Raw genomic sequence first — 19,937 nt, forward strand, 5'->3', positions numbered from 1 at the left:
TGGAATTAAGATCACTGGAATTATTTGCATGACAAACTAGCATTCATGTGTCTCAAGATGTCTCTCCCCCGGCCAAGTCTGAATGTCAGATGCCAGTGTAGTGTATTTCAAGCCAAGGGATGCTTTATTTATTTATGCATCATCACACTTGTTGAACTGTAAGACATCTTCAAATTTCCTTGGGACTTTTCTGAGAAATCCAGTACAAGTACCAACTCGTTTTAGTTGCAATCTAGAAACTTATAATTGAATTGCTTCTCTCCAAGAGTCTACCACAGGCACACACTGTGGGAATCATAAATAAAGTGAAAGGGAGAGGTTAAGGATATATAATGCATATTAGTTTGATGTAGAAAATAAAAAAAAAAATTGGCAAATGGGTAAAAATAGTTTTATCATGCTTTTCTTTATGTTTATAGACTAGACTGAGTTCAGAAAGATCAATTATTTCTTAGTACAGAAGATAATTCAGACGTTATACATATAAATGTACAGATACACTTTAGGTTTTTTTTTCTGTACATTTTAAAAATAGCTTCGCTTAGTGAATTTGCTAGTATTGCCTTAACAAAATAACCACTGACTGGGTGACTTAAACAACAGAAATTATTTTCTTAAAGTTTGAGAAGCTCAAAGTCTGAGATCAAGATGTTGACATACTTGGTTTATCCTGAGTCCTCCCTCCTCTTGGTTACCTTCTCCCCATGAAGCTCTTTGGTTCCCTTCTCCCATGTCCTCACATGGCCTTGACCTGACTTTTTCTCTTAGGAGCATGGGAGTAGAATCCATTCCAGCCTAAAGTAATGTAGTTGCTTGTTTAAAGGCCCTATCTACAAATATAATCACATTCTGAGATGTACTAGCAAATAAGACTTCACATGAATTTGGTGGGAATATAATGTAGGGATAATCTTTAACAGTAGTGTGTCTGCTAATTATTTGGGAAGCACTTCTATCTAGTTCTTATTTTTCAGGGTGAATCTTCTAATGGTTCAAATGACAGAGGAATGAAATCACTGGTAAATAAAATGACTGTCGCTTTGAAGACAAAATCCGTTAATGTCAGGGAAAAAGTTATCAGTTTTATTGAGAATACATCAACTCCTGTGGACCGGTGAGTATTCTTATGTAGTATAAATTTGTTTATTTTTTATTCATATTATTAATGCGTATTAACTGTGCATAGCAGATTTCACGTCATGTTTCCATACATGTGTACATTGTGCTTTGATGAGTAAAAGAAATGTGTTGCAGTAAGTAAATATCAGTTAAAAGTGTTACAGGAAAGGATCTTAAAGTACATTTTCTATTAGATTTCATAGTTTTCTTTTTACGGATGTACTTCACTGCTATAAAATTTGACTATCAAGATTAGTCTCCTTTTTTGCTGCTCAGAATGATTTACAAATAATCTACCCCCTGATGTCATTCATTTAAATACAACTACACAAATATCACTTTTAGGGGCATTCTCTCTCTCTCTCTCTCTCTCTCTCTCTCTCTCTCTCTCTCTCTGTCTCTCTCTCTCTCTTTTTTTTTTTTTTAACAAATGTCCCTTTTGTATGGTGGTGCAGAACTGCAATCATAGCTTCTCAAGAAGCTGAGGCAGGTGAAACACAAATTTGAGTCCAGCTCCAATAATTTAGAGCTTGTCAAAATAGAATGAAATTACAAAGGCTGGGGGCATAGCTTAGTGGAAGAGTGGTTACCTTATATGCCCAAGGCCCTGGGATCCATCCCCTCCCCCCCAAGTCCTTAAATAACTCAGTATGTGTTGTATTTTGTGATACCTGCTTCCCAGATGTCAAATGGATGGGGAGTCTTGTATCAGATGTAGTGATCTTACAGAGCTACTTTAAAACCTGGCAACTTGGTCATACTGGATATGGTAGGATCCAACTTTCTTAAGTTTAGATCTTCATACAAATTTTTTTACAAATATAAGTGAATTCCATTTTCCTTGTGACTCATAAACCAGAGGTGCAGTGAACAATTGATAAATAAGTTTGAGAATTATGGTATATACTGTTCATTATAACTGTGTATTTTTTATCTGATTGATCTTATGTATAAAGTTTAAACCTAACCTTTTAACAAAAATTTTAAAATTTATTTTATTTTTTATGTATTTGGTACAGGGTCTCACTACACAGCTCGGACTCATAGTGGTCCTTCTATTTTCATTCTCCCCAGCACTGGGATTACAGGCATGTGCCACCATGCCTGGTTTTAGTAACTGACTCAGGGTGCCCGGGGGTAGGGCTAGTGCAGCATATAGTGCCAGCTATGGAGCCCAGGTCCCTGTGCTTGCCTAAGCCAAACCTAACCTTATAATTTTGAAGTTTGTTTCTAAGTTAGCGTACACTATTTGATTTCATTTTTATGTCTTCTAGTATCTTGGAAAGTTGAAATATATTGAGTTTAAGAACTGAATGCTAGGAATTTGTTCTTTATCCCTTTTTTAGTATAGTACATGTACATATATGTACATGTATTCACATTTAATAAATAGCAAAAGAGAATGGAATGGAAGCCAGGCATGGTGGTGCATGCTTATAACCCCAGCATTCAAGAGGCTGAGGCAGGAGGTCATTCAGAACTACAGGGTAAGACCCTGTTCTCAAAAAGAAAAAAGAAGGCAATGGGTTATTTTTAGTAATCCAAAAATTTGTACCTTAAAATAGTCTACTGATAATTATTGAAAGGGGCTGGGGAGATAGCTCACTGACACCATGCCTCCTTGGCAAGTGCAAGGTCCTGAGTTCAATTCCTGGTACCAAAATAAGGAGCCTATCTTCTAATAATTATTAAGTGTTTTGTCAAGCTAGAAAAATTTGTTTGCTCAGTAATACCTGTTCTCAAAAGCCTTTTTAATGCTAAATTACAGTATTATTACTGCTACATTTTGTGGCTTGAACATTTAAAATTTTACTTTAAAATAGGCTAGGGATAACTAATTATTTGAAGATATTGTTTATTAAAATATCACCAAAAACTGGCCTTTCTTAATTTTTTTTTTCATACTTGGGGTGATTAAAATGTTTTCTTTGTAATGTGAAATTGGGTTCAAAAACTGATGATGCTGTTTCACTTTTTTATAATCCTTTTGTTCTGTCCTCTACCTTGATTTGCTGTAGAATGTCTTTCAATCTTCCTTGGCCAGACAGATCATGTACAGAGCGGTAAGCCAATGCATAGAGCGGCTTTGTGGACGCATCCTCTCTCAGCATTCCTCATGTACCCCTCATGCTACCTATAAGTGCCTTGTGCTATCTTGGCTAAACTGTCATGTAGCTATTTCAAAAGCTGACCACTTCCTATTCTGCTTGTAGGATATGTCATGCTGATGAATCTGTTTTTTGCTGTTGCTTGATCATTTTGATTTTTTCTTGCATGTTTCTACCTCTCATTCTTAAAATATAAATCAAACTCCTTCATACCTAAGACATAAGTCCTGAAGTTTTTATTCTGAGGCAGGGAAGGGTAAAACAAGAGTATGTATACAGTCAAGCTTTGGAGATACTTTACTACAGTACTGTCTTCAGAAAATTATAGTCCCAAAATAATAAACAATTTTTTTGTCAGTGACTGAATCCAAGAACCATATACATGCAAAATGTCCATTCTGCCGCTAAGCTATATCCCCAACCTCAAAATTTTAAATTTGTTTACATTGTGTAAATTTATATTATTTCAATTTTTGTTACTGTTACTGTACAGTGCAATTTTCAGAGGAAATTGCTTCTTTTAAAATTTTAGGGTGAGTTCAATCCCTGGTACTGCAAAAAAAAATTAATCTATTTTTGAATCATCTATTTTCTGCTGTTAAAAGACCATTAAGGTAGTATAATTTTATTTAACTTCTAAATTTTCTCCTAGAATCTTAATTTTTCAGTTTCTGTTGTTCACATAGATATAATTTATCTTGAAAACATAATTTAGTTAAAAGTAGAGTAACTTGAATTTCTGAGCTCAATATTTTTTTTTTTTAAAGTTGAGATGGATTTTTTTTTTAGCCCCCTGGCTCAGGCTGCCTTAAGGGCAGGTCTGGTAAGGCCTGAGGAGCTGGGGATCGAACCACAGAATCCTGAGCCTGACTGCTTTGCTTAAGCAGGCACTTCAACAACTGAGCTAATGGGCAGGCCCCCTGCGCCCAATAAATTAAGTAAAAGTTTGTCCAAACTATTTTGTAGGTGTATCTGTTATTTATCAAAAGAAATTAAGGAAAAAATTTTAAACCTACTTTTAGAAATAGCCCAATCAAAGCTAAGCATTGAAAATAAACCCAAGCTATTGAATTTCATTAACTTTTAGTCAGTCTTAGGAAACATCTCAGAGTAATCATCAGCATTCTTATTCATAAAAACTTCAATGTGTCTTTGTCATACTTTCTGGTATGGGGTTCTGGCATTTACTGTAAATGTGATCTTTATTTCTTATTTGTGTGTGCGGGGGGGTGTGTGTTCTACCAGTTTATGCTTTTAATAGGACAGAACCTATAATTTAATTTCATGAAAATTTATAATCGAGATGGCACTAATGCATTTGTAGATAAAGAAAACGGTTACCTTTCCTTTCCTTTTGATGGCAAGCTGAATCTGAGTTTTAAGGTTGTTTGAACTACCTACTTCTGTCATATCAAACTGCCTGTGTTTCTCAGCTTTCCGTTATCGTGACAAAACATCTGAAATAATTTAAAAGGAAGAAAATTTTGTTTTTGCTCACTTTGTGGAGAATTGAGCTCATTTCTTTTGGCAGGAAGCATATATGGTGGGGAAAGCAGAGAGGAGCAAAACCATTCACCACAGCTGTGCACAGTGGACCGTGCCTACAATGCCAGGTCCTCAGAACCTGAGGCAGGACCACAGTGGCAGCCTCGTGTGGGCAGTTTAGCAAGATCCTATGTCAGTATTATAAAAAGGCTGGGCACATGAAGCCTAGTGGTAGAGCGCTTACTTGGTATGTGTGAGGCTCTGAGTATTTAGCAGCATATTCACATGGGCACGCATACAACACACACACCGCATGCACCCCCTAATACCTGTTCATTTAATGGCTGGATGAAAGAGTTCTAAAGAGTATTAGTCCCATTATTCTCTTTTAAGGGCACACCTCCATTGACCAAAGATCTCCCCGTAGACTGCTTCTTAAAAAGATGGTACTACCTTCCTGTAGCACCAGACTGGGGGAGTAATACCCACAGATTTCAACTAAGACATTTTCTAATGAACAGAGTTGAAAGTTTATAAGAAAGCCCTGGGTGAGATAACATCAAATTGTGTGCCTTTATGACTTACAACAAAGAAAAAACCTAGTCTTCCTTTAATAGTGGCCAATCTTGGTTTGGGGATATAGCTCAGCAGCATGCGCCTGCCTGTCAAGCACAGTGTTCTGAGTTTGATTCCCAGTATGGGGATTAAAAAAAAAAAAAAAAAGGCTAATCTTAACAGAAAACTGTTTTTCCACCTAGAAAGGTATAGTATTTTGTTCAGATATTGTAACTTCACCTTTTGGTTTTGGATTATGTGAAAAGTAATGTGTTAAGTACATTAAAGAGAGGTCAGTCAAACTTCCTGCAGAACTAACAGGTTTAGATCTATGTGTCATTTATGTTTCTGCCATTTCACGCAAAAAAATTGGCAGTAATAAAAATGGGAAGAAAAATTCTATAAGACACTTGGATGTAGAAGAGAAGCCTTGAGCACTCTTGCTAGAATTTGAACACTTAGTACCATAACCTGTTTTGTCTAGTAAATATATTATGTAGCACTTACTATACACTAAGCATTGTTCTAAGAGCTTTTGTGAAATAATTAACTGATTCCGTTCTCACAGTAACCCTGAAGGACAGATATTGTTATTACCACTGTACAGGTGAGGAACAGCACAGAGATTATGTAACTTCCCTAAAACCAAACAGAGGGGGCCAGGGAGATGGCTCAGTAGAATAAGTGCTTCCCTGGCAAGTGCAAGGACCTGAGTTAAATCCCCGGTTCCACCAGAAGAACCCCCCAAAAGCAGATCTTCAGTTTTAAGTGAATATTAAAATTGTGTAAAATTAAATTTTACAATTTAGGAACTTTCAGCCTATCAAATCCTTATGCCACTTTTGCTGACATAATTTATCTTCTTTCAGTTTCCTTAACATAGCTGTCCTAAAATGGGTGGCATATAGGCAGCAAAGAATATTTACATTTGTCTCAATATCCAGGGATGCGTGGTGGAAATGTTTGGTAACACCTTAAATGATGATTTCCCCTAAAATTCTTTGCTTATAGGCATGTAAGCAGCAGTGACCGAGTGGGCAAGCCTTACCGTGGTGTAAAGCCGGTGTTCAGCATTGGGGATGAAGAAGAATACGATACAGGTGTAGTAATGTGCTTGTCCATAGACTTCCTCCTCATTCCTCAGGAGTGATTACGGAGTCATCCCAGGAATAGCATACACCTTCTTCATAAGACAGCACAATAGCCAGGGATGTAGCTCAGTGGCGCAGCGCCTGCCTGGCAAATGCAAGATCCTGAGTTCAATTTCTGGTGTCAAAGAAAATTACACTGACTTTCTTCTGCAGAGAGAATTGGAGAGTTTGTGAGTTTCTGTGAAAACTTCAATTTTAGGTATCTTAAATTGCGTTTATTAGAAATCCAAAAGTAGGCTTTGGACATTAGGGATTCCCGGCTGAGGCTGAGGAGATGTCTAAGCTGATGAAGTGATGGTTAGCAGTATAGAAGTTGTATTTAGATGCATATGTGTGAATTTAAATTCCTTTAATCATCCACTGTGAGAGTTGTGGGACTGGGGTTCAGGGAATTGTAAATTGAAATATCTGAAAGGAACCTTTGAAACTGGAAGCAGTAACCTGAAGGGCCATGTGTTGATTATACTGTGGCAGGGAAGTTTACCTTTGTGGCAGTCATTTACATTTAAAGAAGTTATTACTTTCATTTATAATTTCATCCGACTGTCCTAATTAATACTAAAGACAAGACTCCTTTTTTGTGGACAACGTGAAAGGGTGTGAGCAGTGAGAGAAACACGTAGGTTTCACTGTTACTTAAGCTGGATATATGAGATTTCCTTGATCATTATGTCTCTATATTTTGAAGTATTTATTTTTAAAAAGACAAGAAAAGAACACTTCTCAGTATTAACCCTAGAGACTGTAATTCTTCTTTCTTAAGTTTGAAAAACAAGGTTAAACTGTTCTATATTTTTTGCATAAAATTTTTTCTGACTTATCCCTGCATCAATTTTATTATATTTTATTTTATTCCTTTTTAAGTGTAGTTTTAGTATTTTCACCTTACTTTCTTACCATATAGACATATTTCATAGCAATGTTTCGTGCCCTAAGAAAATCTAGTGCAGGGGTTTGGTTTTTTTTTCAGTTAGGAAACGTACCATTTTTAAAGTTGGCAATATTCACATTTAATACTTTCAATTCTTTGTAGATGAAATTGACAGTTCTTCAATGTCAGATGATGATAGAAAAGAGGTTGTCAACATTCAGACTTGGATAAACAAGCCCGACATCAAGCATCATTTTCCTTGTAAAGAAGTGAAAGAAAGTGGACATATGTTTCCTAGGTACCTTTAAAGATGTCTTTAGAAGTATAATTGAATTTGTAGGAGTTAATCATGTAAAACTGAATTACAAAGACCTTTTACTTATCCAGCTATAATAGGATATAATTTTCTTCTCTCGTCTTTTATTGTGTCTTGACGTTTAAAAATATTTGTGTAATTTTTATCTTGAAAATAGTACACTAAGCACTTCTAAAATAATCTCCTAGATTCACTTGTTCTTACCACTTCACCATTACATTTATGGATGTGCATATGTACACCTATAGTTGTCTAACTTTCTCATGAAGTTTTATAGATATGACACATCACAACTAAATTCTTGGGCTAGGGATATAGCTCTGTGGCATAAGTGCCTGACTGGCAAGTGCAAGGTCCTGAGTTTGGTCCCCAGTACCACAAAAGAAAATAAAACTTGGGCTGGTGAGATGGCTCAGTGGTCTAAAGCACCTACTTAGAACAAGCTAAGCTAAGCAAAGCACAGGGACCGCAGTTCAGTCCCCCAGCACCACATGCCAGCCAGCCCGACCCCCTGGTGGGCTGAGCTGGCCACACACACACAAAATAAATAAATAAATAAATAAACAAACAAACAGTTTAAAAAAAAAAAAAGAAAACTGATATTCTGTACCAACTAAATTCTTTAGCATAAATATCCCAAGTATAAGAACATTCTTCACAACTCCAGTGACATTACCCCAACTAATGTTGAAAAAATGTGTACCACTCAATATACAGATCATAGAGTTTTCAGGGTGTCTCCAAATTACCTTTTATAGGCTGTTTCATTGTGGATCCAGAATCCAGTTTTAGTTAAAACGTTGCATTTGTTTGCCTCCTTGTTCTCACTCCCTATACTGCTGTACTAGACCTTTACCTCTCACTTGCTCTTTCTCTTCATGATGTACAAATGCTTGAGTCCACCACAGTTGTCCTACAGATTATTCCATATTCTGGACTTGTCTGATTCTTGTGTTACTAATACTGTCTTTATTGTATTATAAATCTGTTATTGTGTTAAAATGAGCTCAGATAGAAGGGGTGTGTTAATAATTCTGTGGTCATTTTGTCTTTAGATTCAGGCACACAACATACATGAAGTATGTAAGGAAGCCCAACCATTGCCTAGTGGTCTTTGATACTAGATACAGACCATGCTGTGTTGATGCAGAACAGTTTTGAATATATGTAAAATTACTATTTTAATGCTTTTTATGTTGCATTTACAGAGTATTATGCCTTTTATATTTATGGTAGTAAAACTTTAATTTTGCATATGATTAAACAAAAGTTAAATTTATTGCGTAGTTTATAGTTTTTATACTAAAAGTAATTTTATTTAGAGATAAACATTTTTTATAATTAGAGTTATTGAAACAGCACCTCTTTTGAATTTTATTGAAAACATTTTGTCTTTTAATGCTCTTTTTTCTCTCTCTCTCTCAAGTCATCTGTTGGTTACTGCCACGCATATGTACTGTTTAAGGGAGATTCTTTCACGGAAAGGATTGGCTTATATACAGTCACGACAAGCACTAAATTCTGTAGTTAAGATCACATCCAAAAAAAAGCATCCTGAGCTAATTACCTTCAAGTATGGAAATAGCAGTGCTTCAGGAATAGAAATCTTGGCTATTGAAAGGTAAGATGTTTCTTAGAATAATATCTGAATTATTGCAAGTCATTATTAAGCACATTTTGTTTTCTCACGTTTGGGGAATGGGTGGTGGAACAAGATACCTGAAGCACTTGTATAGTATTCCTCACTGTCTTTTTTTCTCCCCAGCTCTGAGTCATATGTGGTTTCAGTAAGTGCCATAGTTAATTGCATAGCCCCCTCCCCTAGCCTGTGCAGTACTGGGAATTGAACCTTTGCCCTGAGCTACGTCCTTTTTTCCCTCCCTCCCTCCCTCCTCTCCTTGCATTCTTTCATTCTTTCTGATGGGTTCTTACTAACTTGTGAAGACTGGGCTTGCACTTTCCTTCCTTGCCTCAGCCACCTCCAAGTAATTAGTACTACAGTCGTGTACTACCGTGCCCATCTTTAATTTCATAGATTTTTTTAATACAATAGAATCCATTCCAGTGTTGCACTACATATTGGTTTGCAGTGAAATAAGAAATTTATCTTAGAATATAAGTCAATGTTCTTACTTTTCTTCATCAGAAAATTCTTTTGGCTTCCCTCCTAAGCGCAAGGGCCTGAGTTCAATCCCCGGTTCCAAAAAAAAAAAAAAAAAAAGAAAATTCTTTTGGAAAAAAAAAAATTCTTTTGGGCTTAAGGATATAGCTCAGTAGTAAAGAACTTCCTAGCATATGTAGGGCTGCAGATTAAATGTCCAGTACTAAAAAACAACAAAACAGAAAAAGTTTTTGACTGCTGTCTGTGAAGAGTGTGGTGATGTAATACAGGTTGAGCATCCCTGTCTAAAAATTTCACATGCAAAATGCTCTAAAGTCCAAAATACTGTGAGTGCTGATGTGTTTCCACAAGTGGAAAATTCTTTATTGTGAAATTCTGTTTTATGTACTAAATTTATTTATCTATTTTTTTTAATGTATTTAGTACAGGGTCTCAGTACACAGATTGAACTTGTAGTGATCCTCCTGTTTTCAGCCTCTGAAGTGCTGGGATTACAGGTGCGTGCCACCACGCCCGGTCTCAGTCACAGTCTCAGCATGCCTGGGGGGCAAGAACAGCACAGCATGCCAGGGATCGAACCCCAGTCCCTGCAAACCCCAGTCCCTGTGTCTGCCTAAGCAGGCACTTTAATCTGCTGAGCTGTCTGGCTGTACTAAACTTAAAATATTGTATAAAATTACTTTTATGTCATATATCTAAGGCTTATATAAAACATAGATGAATTTAGTATTCAGTCTTGGGTCCCATCATAAAGATACTTTGTTATGTATATGCAGATACTGCATAATCAAAAAAATTATGAAATACTTACAGTTCCAAGCATTTTAGTTAGTGGGCACTCAACAAGTAGTTTACAGTCTGCTACAAACAGGCAGCCCCCATCTCACTGTGTATCAATAATAAAAAAACTCCATAGACTGTCACAGGCCTATAAGCAACACTGATCTTGAAACTAAGCTACCGTTAGTCTATACATCAGATTGTAAAAGCCAAAGAGGTTGACTAATTTCCCAGACTTTTGACACTTAGCTTGTGATGGAACCAAATACAGTGCTCATGCTTCCTAATCTGTGATTCATTCCATCTTGCATCAGTTAAGATTGTTCTCCTAGAGATTCGATAATACACCTCTTACTTATTTATGGGAGTTCTTAAAGTAATGTCTGAGGAATTATTTTATTTTTATTTATTTATTTATTTATTTTTTTTTTTTGTGGAACCAGTGATTGAACTCAGGCCCTTGTACTTGCCAGGCAAGCCCTTATGCTACTGAGCTATCTCCCTGGCCCCTGAGCAATTTTAATCAGTCTCATTTGGAAGAGATAGTTAATTCACTTCCTTCTTGGTAGTGACAAGCATTAGATAGTGTCATGATTCTGTACTGTTGTATGTACCTCATGCAAAGAAAGTAATACCTGCTTTTTTAAAAATAAAAATCTTGACTGTAATAATAACATCCTATTTAAAAATATCTTTAATAGATAATGTATTTATCCTATAAAAATAGTCAGAAAAATATAAAGAACATGTCCCTAAATCCTATCATATTAACAATTTGGTATTTTTTTAGATATCTTTCTATATATATGTATACATATATTAAATCTAATGCAGCCTCAAATGTTCTGATTTTTTTAAAAATATGAAAAATACATTGTCACATATTCTTCGTAGTGGTTGATATGGATGTTCTCCATAGTGATTGTATGGATGTTCTCAGGGGATTGATTTGAGCAGTCTCTTGTTGATTGATGTTTACATCATTTCCAATTTCACTGTTAATATACTTTTTACAAAATCCATGCTGGGTGTGGTGGTGCACACCTATGATCCCAGCCCTCAGGAGGCTGAGGCAGGAGAATTTTTAAATTTTTATTTATTTATTTATTTATTGTGTGTGTGTAATCGGGGATTGAACTCAGGCCTTTGCACTTGCAAGGCAAACACTTACTCTACTGAGCTATCTCCCCGGCCTAAAACCCAAGAGCTGCTTTTTTTTTTTTTTTTTTGGGTGGAACTGGGGATTGAACTCAGGCCCTTGCGCTTGCTAGGCAAACACTTATTCTACTGAGCCATCTCCCTGACCCAAGGCAGAATTGTCATGAGTTAGAGACCAGCCTGGGCTACACAGTGAATCCAAGACCAATCACAGCTACATGGTGAGACTCTTGTCTCAAAACAAAATTTTCATATTTACATACTTGCCCAGTTCTTCTCTATGAGACAAAGATTATATAACTTTAATAACTGTTAATAAAAAAAGATTTGAATTATGATTCATGTATAATAGTAATTAAAATTTTTGTTTTAAAGGTTTTTCTGTAAGTTTTAATAAAGAAGTTGAGTTTTAAGGGCCGACCAGCTAGCTCAGCGGACTAAAGTGCCTGCTTAGGCAGGTGCAGTGACCAGGGTTCGACCTTCCCTAACCCCCAGGTGCTGTGACAGGTGATTGAGACTGAGTGTGGTAGCATGCACCTGTAATCCCAGGGCTTGGGAGGCTGAAAACAGGAGGATCACTATGAGTCTGAGCTGTGTAGTGAGACCCCGTAGACTCTGTACAACATATGTAAAAAAAAAAAATTGAGTTTTCTTGGATATAATTTTTTCAATTTTACATCTTTGGTCCAGGGTATCACTACACAGCTCAGACTCATAGTGAACTTTCTGTTTTCAGCGCTACCACACCTGTACTCGTAGCCAGCTCAGCATACCCAGGAGCAGGCCTGGTGTGGCATGTGGTACCAGAGATTGAACCTAGGTCCCTGGGCTTCTTAAGCAGGTGCTTAGTCCACTAAGCCATCTTGCTGGTCTTCAAGTTTTCTTGTATATAGATAAGCACTTACTTTAAATTCAAAGATTTGAAAGATAATCATAATAGTTGGAGATCAACCAGATTTCTTTCCCCTTGTTTTTAACTTCTATACTATCTTGCATATGTTTCACTTACCAATAAAATATACAGTAGAAGGACCATGGAGACGGCTCAGTGGCACAAGCGTCTGCTTGGCAAGCACAATGTCCTGAGTTTGATCCCTGGTACCCCCCAAAAAAGTACACTCAAAACACTGGGACTAGGGAGGTAACTCAGTAGAATAAGTGCTTGCCTGAGTTCAATCCCTGGTTCTGCCAAAAAAAAAAATATAGATAGATAGATAGATAGATAGATAGATAGATAGATAGATAGATAGAGGAATTTTTGTTGATTTTATATGAAGTATTAAAATTTTTATTTTCTTAGAAGGATTTCATCTATAGTGTTAACATTTTATAATAGTGATGCATTTCACTTTTAAAACATATTGGGGCCGGGGAGATGGCTCAGTAAGGGCCTGAGTTCAACCCCCAGTTCCATAAATAAATAAATAAATAAATAAATAAATAAATAAATCATATTTAGATTCTATAACATTTTTTAATGTGCATAACCCTCTATAAAATTGGGATAACTGTACTTATTGCATACATCTGAATCTGTTTTCAGGAAATTTACTTGCTCAGTATTAAACCATTAAGTGTGGAAGTTGTCATTTGGAATTAGAAATCAAAAACATGACTTTGTAGCTGATTACATTTTATCTGTGGTGGGCACCAAATATTCTATTTGATTGCTTTGTGTTTTATTATCCAGTTATGTATATTTAATAATAGTAAGAAGTTTGGCTGTGTAAAAATGTGCAAAATGGCATTGTTTGTATATTTTCTTTTAAAATAAGCTTTGACGTATCTTTTAAAATAAGTTATGGGTAGTACATGGGTGGAGATCTATCCTGGCTTTTTGAGTCAGGGAAAGCTTCCCAGTAAAGGTGGTATCTCAGCCGAGTTCTGAAGGCAAAGTACTACATTAATGCTTTTTCTCTTCCGTAGGTACTTGATTCCCAATGCAGGAGATGCTACCAGAGCCATAAAACAACAGATCATGAAAGTTTTGGATGCGTTGGAAAGTTAATATACAAGAAAATTACCTAAGTTAAATGAATTCAACCAAGAGAAACATGAACGTATATTTACTGACTGAATACTAACCAGAGACCTTTCATTTGTTTATGAGGGTGCTTGAATGGTGGGTCTAAGTATAAATTATTGCAGTCAATTTCTGGGTGGTTAAACTTTTTTTAAATCTTCTTTTGCATTTTCAGTTTTATAAAATGATTTATTATAAAGATCAGTTATTAAATGACTTTGAAGAAATTATCTTCAGGCCCTGTGGACAAAGGGCACAGAATGCAGTTCTGTTTTGAAGAACTGTTTTAAGGGAGCCTACATCACTTTCAGAGTGTAAAGCAACTGCACACATGTATTTGCAATGTCTTCGTTGGAAATTAGAGTAGAATTAGTTGAAGAGACATCCTCAATTGCTAATTTACCCACTGAGCAATACCAGAAACTAAAAAACATAGGTTAATAATTAGTTCATTGTTTCTGTTGTTAAAATGAATGCAGTCTTTTTAATGAAGATTCCAGCCAACTCAAAATACAAATTAACTAGTGAAGTATCCAGCCATCACTTCCTAAGTCATCTGTGCTCCACTAAGTGATTATTTGGATTACTAAGTGCTTCAGGAATACTAAATTTCATCTTAATGGTTTCTAAGGAGAAGTTGAAAGCATTATGAGTAGGTAGGCATGTTAAGATTAAAATTAGCATTTTAGGGACAAAATTGTATGCTGCCGTTACTTCTATTACAAGCAGCTTATTTAATTTAGCTTATTTCAGCACAAATGTTAAGCACACATTGATATACCTGAGGTGATGATCTGTGACCACACTAATATCCACTTAAATAAAAGCCACATAAGCAGATGGCTGTATTGAATTTCAGCTGTTTTTATACCAATTTCTGAAATCTCTTTCTGTTCTTTTGCTTTGTCTTCCATTAAAGTTTCAGCACTTTGAGATTTTTCTTAATGTGACAAAACTAAATGATCTGCTTTATTTTACAGATTTCTAAGTTTAATTTACTGTGGCCCATATTAACTAGTAAGAGATCCAACAACACTTCACAGGCCTATGATATTTTAAGTATCTTTTTGGAAGATAGCAAATATGATCTTCATGTCCTAAAATGCAACAGGTTATCTCTGAAAGGTAGATAGAAATACCTACGTGTACCCTGTTAATAGCCAGTTACTTTAATTTACTTAATGGAAATCAAGTGAATAAAAGGAGCATAGTTTAAGAAATTTTCTTCTACTATTAAAGCAGTTTGAGTGGTTGAAGACATTTGCATGAAAGTGCACCTAGTGCAATACTTGATATTTATAACTCTTCCCCAAAACTGTTGTATTGCAATTTTCCCTTTTTCTTGGCATTCCCTTTAGAAATGTTTTGAAGTCTCATTTTTTGCCCATTTCAGCCATGGGACTTTTCATAATATTAATGTAAAGATGTTTGTGTTACTGTTTATATGTATTAAAATTGTAAATAAACTGGTACAGTTTGCTCTAAATATTCTTAAAGTCAGTGTCTTTTTTCTTTCTCCCCTTTTGTAAATGTCTAGATGCTACAAAGCTTAAAAAAGGTACTTTTATTTTTCAGGTTGAAATGATTAGATTTCATATTTCTATGAGATTCCTGTTTCTGTTCATTACAAAATGAGGAAAAGAGATAGCTTAAAACTAAAAATTAATGGTACAAGCTGGACAAAGTCATGCATACCCATAATCCAACAACACTTGTATTACTTAGGTGACTGAGGCAGGGGATTGCTTGAGCCCAGTGGTTGGAGGCCAGCCTGGGCAACCTAGATACTTCTTTTTTAAAAAAGCTCAAATGATATTAAAGTGTACATGGGGTAAATTATTACCTTTAATTACTTAGCTTCTATGAACTTCATTTTTCCTCATCTGAAATAACACGAAAGTTAGAAGATTGGTTAAATTGAGAAAAAAGAGAAGTGTTTCCTCTTTACTCAGTACACTTTGGAAATTACAATTGCTCATTAAGGTGTAGTATTAACTATCTTTAGAGAATAACTCCACTTGCTCACCCAAATTTATACTGATGTTGCACAATCATTTTTTTTTTTTTTTTTTTTTTTTTTTTTTTTGGTGGAACTGGGGATTGAACTCAGGCCTTTGCACTTGCCAGGGAAGCACTTATTCTACTCAGCCATCTCCCCGGCCCCTAGTGCTAATTTTTTCAACAGCCACAATCTACTTGGCCCCAGCTTTCCAGGCACTTCCTTTCTGGCCAAGCCTCACATCATTTGAGTCTGCCTTCGCTCTTGATCTCCTCGTTAACATGGCAGAAATCAGCCATATCCCATGCCACAGTCTAAATATTAGGCTGCCTTGAAATTTCCTCCATGTCTGCCACCTTTAAAATTCAGCCTCACAGGAAGTCTGAGGACAAAGGCAAAATGTAGGTAAATTCTTTGCCAGAACCTAATATGCATGGCCTATAATCCAGTGACCAGTTGAGTCCTTATTCTACTGGAATCTCGTAAGCCTGGCCTCTACTCTGCACATTCTTATCGCCATTCTGGCTGGAATTCCCCATCACCACTCTGGCCAAAATTCTGTTTACAGCATTTTAGAGCTTTTTCTCTATCCTGTATATCCAAACTTTTTAAAACTCCACAACCCAGTTCCAAAGGCTTTTGAATGACATGATCAGGAAGAGTCTCAGCCATGATGTCACTTTTGGTACCAACTGTCAGGCACTTTCCTGGAACAAAATACCTGACACCTGCAGTGTAAAGTAGGAGAGGATTATTTTGGCCCACAGTTGTCAAAGGATTCAGTCCCTGGTTGTAGGCTCCAGGTCAGATACAGCAAGGTGGAAAGGCAGAGCAAAAGAGAAGCTGGCAGTCAGCAGAGAGCAAGAAGGATGTACTCCACCTGGACACACTTCCATGGCCTCATGGCCTCCCTTCAGGACCCCCCTCTTAACAGACTTGGGGGCATTTTAGATCTGAGCTATAACACCAGTATTCACACAAAGTATAATTGATTTTTGTATATAGATGTATTAGGATTTTGTTTTTAAAAAGTTTTGAAACAGGGTTGTAATCCTTCTGCCTCAGCCTGTCAGAGTGCTAGGGTTAAAGTTATGTACACCATAATTGCTTCAGTTTTCTTTTTTGGTACTGGGAATTAAACTCAGGACCATCTCCCCAGTCCCAATTTAATTTATTTTTTAATATTTTTTTTATTTTTAATGTGTTTACTACAGGGCTTACAGGGTCTTGCTACACAGATCGGACTCGTAGTGATCCTCCTGTTTTCAGCCTCCCAAGTGCTAGGATTACATGCTTGTGCCACCACGCCCAGTGTCATTCGCTTTCAGCACACCCCTAGACTCTGCGTCTGCCTAAGCAGGCGCTTTAATCTGCTGAGCTATGTGGCCAGCTCATATTTCAATAATTTTAAAGTGTGCAATTTTTTTTTTAAGTTTATTTATTTATTTAGTGTGTGTGTGTGTGTGGCCAGCTCAGCCCACCAGGGGGCGGGGCTGGCTGGTGTGTGGTGCTGGGGGATTGAACCGCTTTCCCTGTGCTTTGCTAAGCTTGTTCTAAGTAGGTGCTTTAGACCACTGAGCCATCTCACCAGCCCCTAAAGTGTGCAATTTGATTCATGACATTAAATGCATTCACTAATTTTATTTTCAGGTCTAAGTAAGTAATTCCAACTGACCTTAAACTTACTGTGTAGTGTTGGAATTACAAGCATGTACCACCATGTCTGGTTTAGGATTTTTTTTTTTTTTTAATGTTATTGGCACACTTTTGACCTACATAGTGATCACAGTCATAGGGAATTTGTATCTGAGCAGAGTATATCTTGATTCTTTCATTCCCCATTCCCCTTCCCTCCCTCCAACCTTTCTTCCCATTTACGAAAGATTTTTCCTTTTTCTGTTTTTCCATTTTGCCTTCCCTCCCCTGCTTCCCTACCTTGTTCAGCTTCCCATTTGAACCTTCTCTTCCTTTTTCCCAATATCTACCATCCAATTTGGTCTTTTATTTACCCTGTTAGTTTCTCACAGGAGGTGTTTTTACATTTTCAATTTGATCCTTTCAACTAATTTGTGGAGGCAGAACAGTTAAAAAAATCATACTATATATATCTATATATATGTATATATATAGATATCTATATATATATATATATATTTAAATGAATACAAGGTATTTCTGCTGCATCCTCAGTGCTTATAGCAGTGCCTGACATGGAGTGGAGCTCGATCTTTATTTGTTGAACAGAATGATAAGAACAATAGAGATTGTCACCTGGCGACTTAGAGCTGACAATGACATTTTCTGTGACCATGCAAGTTTTACAGTTTGCAGTGGCAGCATTTAAAAATGAAACTTTTCTGGTGCTAGGGAGATGGCTCAATAGACTAAGTGCTTGCCTGATAAGTGCAAGGGCCTGAATTCAATCCCCAGTTCTGCCAAAAAGAAGAAAAGAAACTTTTCCATAATTTGGATATTTGCCTTCTAAGTAACATTTAACACTCCATGTCAGATGATTATATATACTTTTTCTGTGGAGGTGGTGGGAACCAAACCGAAGACCTTGAGCATGTAAGGTAAGCATGTACTCTGCCACTACCTATATTCCCAGCCTCAATTTAAGTGTTTGCATTATTGTATTGTCATCAAAACAACCCTACGCTGTATCTCTAGTCTATGGATGCACACTTAACAAAAGCATGCAGGTTGTGAGTAGTAGTTCTACTACTTCCAGAGTTCATTGTCATAGCTGCTATACTAATCACTCTGCCCTGTGTTGTCTTGAGAACTGTAGTTCAGAGCTAGTGACCTGCAGTGCACCATTTTTCTCTAATTGATACTTTCACTTTAGAGGTACCTGTCTAGTGGGAGTGTTCAGTGGTCTTGTTATACACTAAGTAACTTGTCCAAAGTCACCATCTGTTAGCAGAGTTCACAACTCATTGTTTTAATGGATTGTACCAGAAATTTCAATACAACTATATGCAGGTATGTGTATATTTAAGGAGACCTACACATGTAGGCTCTTTTCTCCGTATAAAAAGCTCTAACCCAATATTATCATTTCCAAGTTTAGTCTTTTGCTTTCAGTAGTATATTTTCTCTTGGATTTTTCATCTCAGTTTCTGTGCTTATTCTGTGCAAAGGACTGCAATTATTTCTTATTTTCAGCTCCCTTATTTGCATATCCCCCTCCCTCCTGAAGCAGAACTCATATTCCCCAAGTTTACCTAATTCTTTTTTTTTTTTAAATTTTTATTTATTTGTGGTACCAGGGATTGAACTCAGGATCTTACACTTGCCAGGGAAGCGCTTATTCTATTGAGCCATCTCTCCGTCCAAGTTTACCTAATTCTGTGAAGGAATGATTAGAGGAATGCTGACAGAGGGGCTTGTAGGTCTTCCCAGGATGAGGAAGGTGTGGATGGATGGTGTGATGAAAAATAGAAGAGGGATATAGGGATGTTTCATGGTAGAGTGAAAAGGGCCCTATCCCTAACCATAGGTGGGAGATAAGATTTGAAAGACAGGAGTATCTAGATTTTCCTTTTTTGGAGGGTTGGGGATTAGGGAAAATTGGAAAACCAGGCATAAATGGTGGTGAGCATGAGCAAAACGGCTGTGAGGAAGGCTCTTTTGGAGATGATAAACTTAGTTTCAGATAACTGGGCTTGTATTGTTTTGGGACATTAAAGCACCCAAAAATAGAACACTAGCAAGTATCAGTATATCTGGGTGATTTGTTAAGAATATTGTATTTGAACTTTTATCTTTTCCCTTTATATAGATCATGCCGACTTCCACCATGCCTAAATTAAGCCACAGAGATTTTGTTCACAGGGCTATAGCCAATCAACATACAGGGTTACACTGGCCAGAGAGGTGATCCACCTAACAGGTCAAGAATCGGCCACCCTAGGCATGAGGACTTTTCTACCCCTGGGTGGCTGCTTTAAACATTTACCAACACAAAGCCACGACTTGGGCAGGCCCCTTTACTCCTTTCTCGGCAGGCAATTTTCTTTTCGAGCTGCATTGCAACTAACCCTTTACCGGTCCTTAATGGGTGTTTGAGGCAGACACGTAACTCAGTAGTAGAGCGCGTGCTTAGGATATGCAAGGCAGGCCCTGGGATCCATCCCGAGCTCTGCAAAAACAGTCACCGCCAAAACAAAACTGCGTAGGCAAGAAGGCACAGCCAACTCCCAGCGTCCTGAGCCAGCACAGCGGCCCCGCCCACAGCTCTCCGGGCC

The 19,937-nt window shown here is 36.9% G+C and overlaps 1 protein-coding gene and 1 long non-coding RNA gene across 3 annotated transcripts in view; one reads left to right on the forward strand and one right to left on the reverse strand.

Moving 5' to 3' along the window:
* Positions 1-15,174, forward strand: part of Tbc1d23 (TBC1 domain family member 23) — a 69,097-nt gene extending 53,923 nt beyond the window's left edge. The window contains exons 14-19 of one of the 2 annotated variants that reach the window (XM_004636583.2): positions 975-1,114; positions 3,138-3,182; positions 6,279-6,367; positions 7,452-7,587; positions 9,032-9,226; positions 13,592-15,168. In XM_004636583.2, coding sequence (XP_004636640.1) covers positions 975-1,114; positions 3,138-3,182; positions 6,279-6,367; positions 7,452-7,587; positions 9,032-9,226; positions 13,592-13,673 — 687 coding nt within the window. In that variant the 3' untranslated portion in view covers positions 13,674-15,168. Of the gene's footprint in view, positions 1-974; positions 1,115-3,137; positions 3,183-6,278; positions 6,368-7,451; positions 7,588-9,031; positions 9,227-13,591 lie in introns of both variants that reach the window. The other variant, XM_004636584.2, reaches the window with a different exon arrangement.
* The window catches only part of LOC111818160, a 21,644-nt gene extending 1,786 nt beyond the window's left edge, over positions 1-19,858 (reverse strand). Inside the window, exons 1-2 of the long non-coding RNA XR_002822216.1 lie at positions 19,649-19,858; positions 4,957-5,056 (exon numbers count right to left, since the gene is read on the reverse strand). This is a non-coding gene — a long non-coding RNA (uncharacterized LOC111818160). The remainder of the gene's footprint in view (positions 1-4,956; positions 5,057-19,648) is intronic.
* Between the last annotated feature and the right edge of the window lie 79 nt (positions 19,859-19,937).

The sequence above is a fragment of the Octodon degus genome, unplaced genomic scaffold, assembly GCF_000260255.1.
Source record: "Octodon degus isolate 3935 unplaced genomic scaffold, OctDeg1.0 scaffold00081, whole genome shotgun sequence".
NCBI lineage: Eukaryota > Metazoa > Chordata > Mammalia > Rodentia > Octodontidae > Octodon > Octodon degus.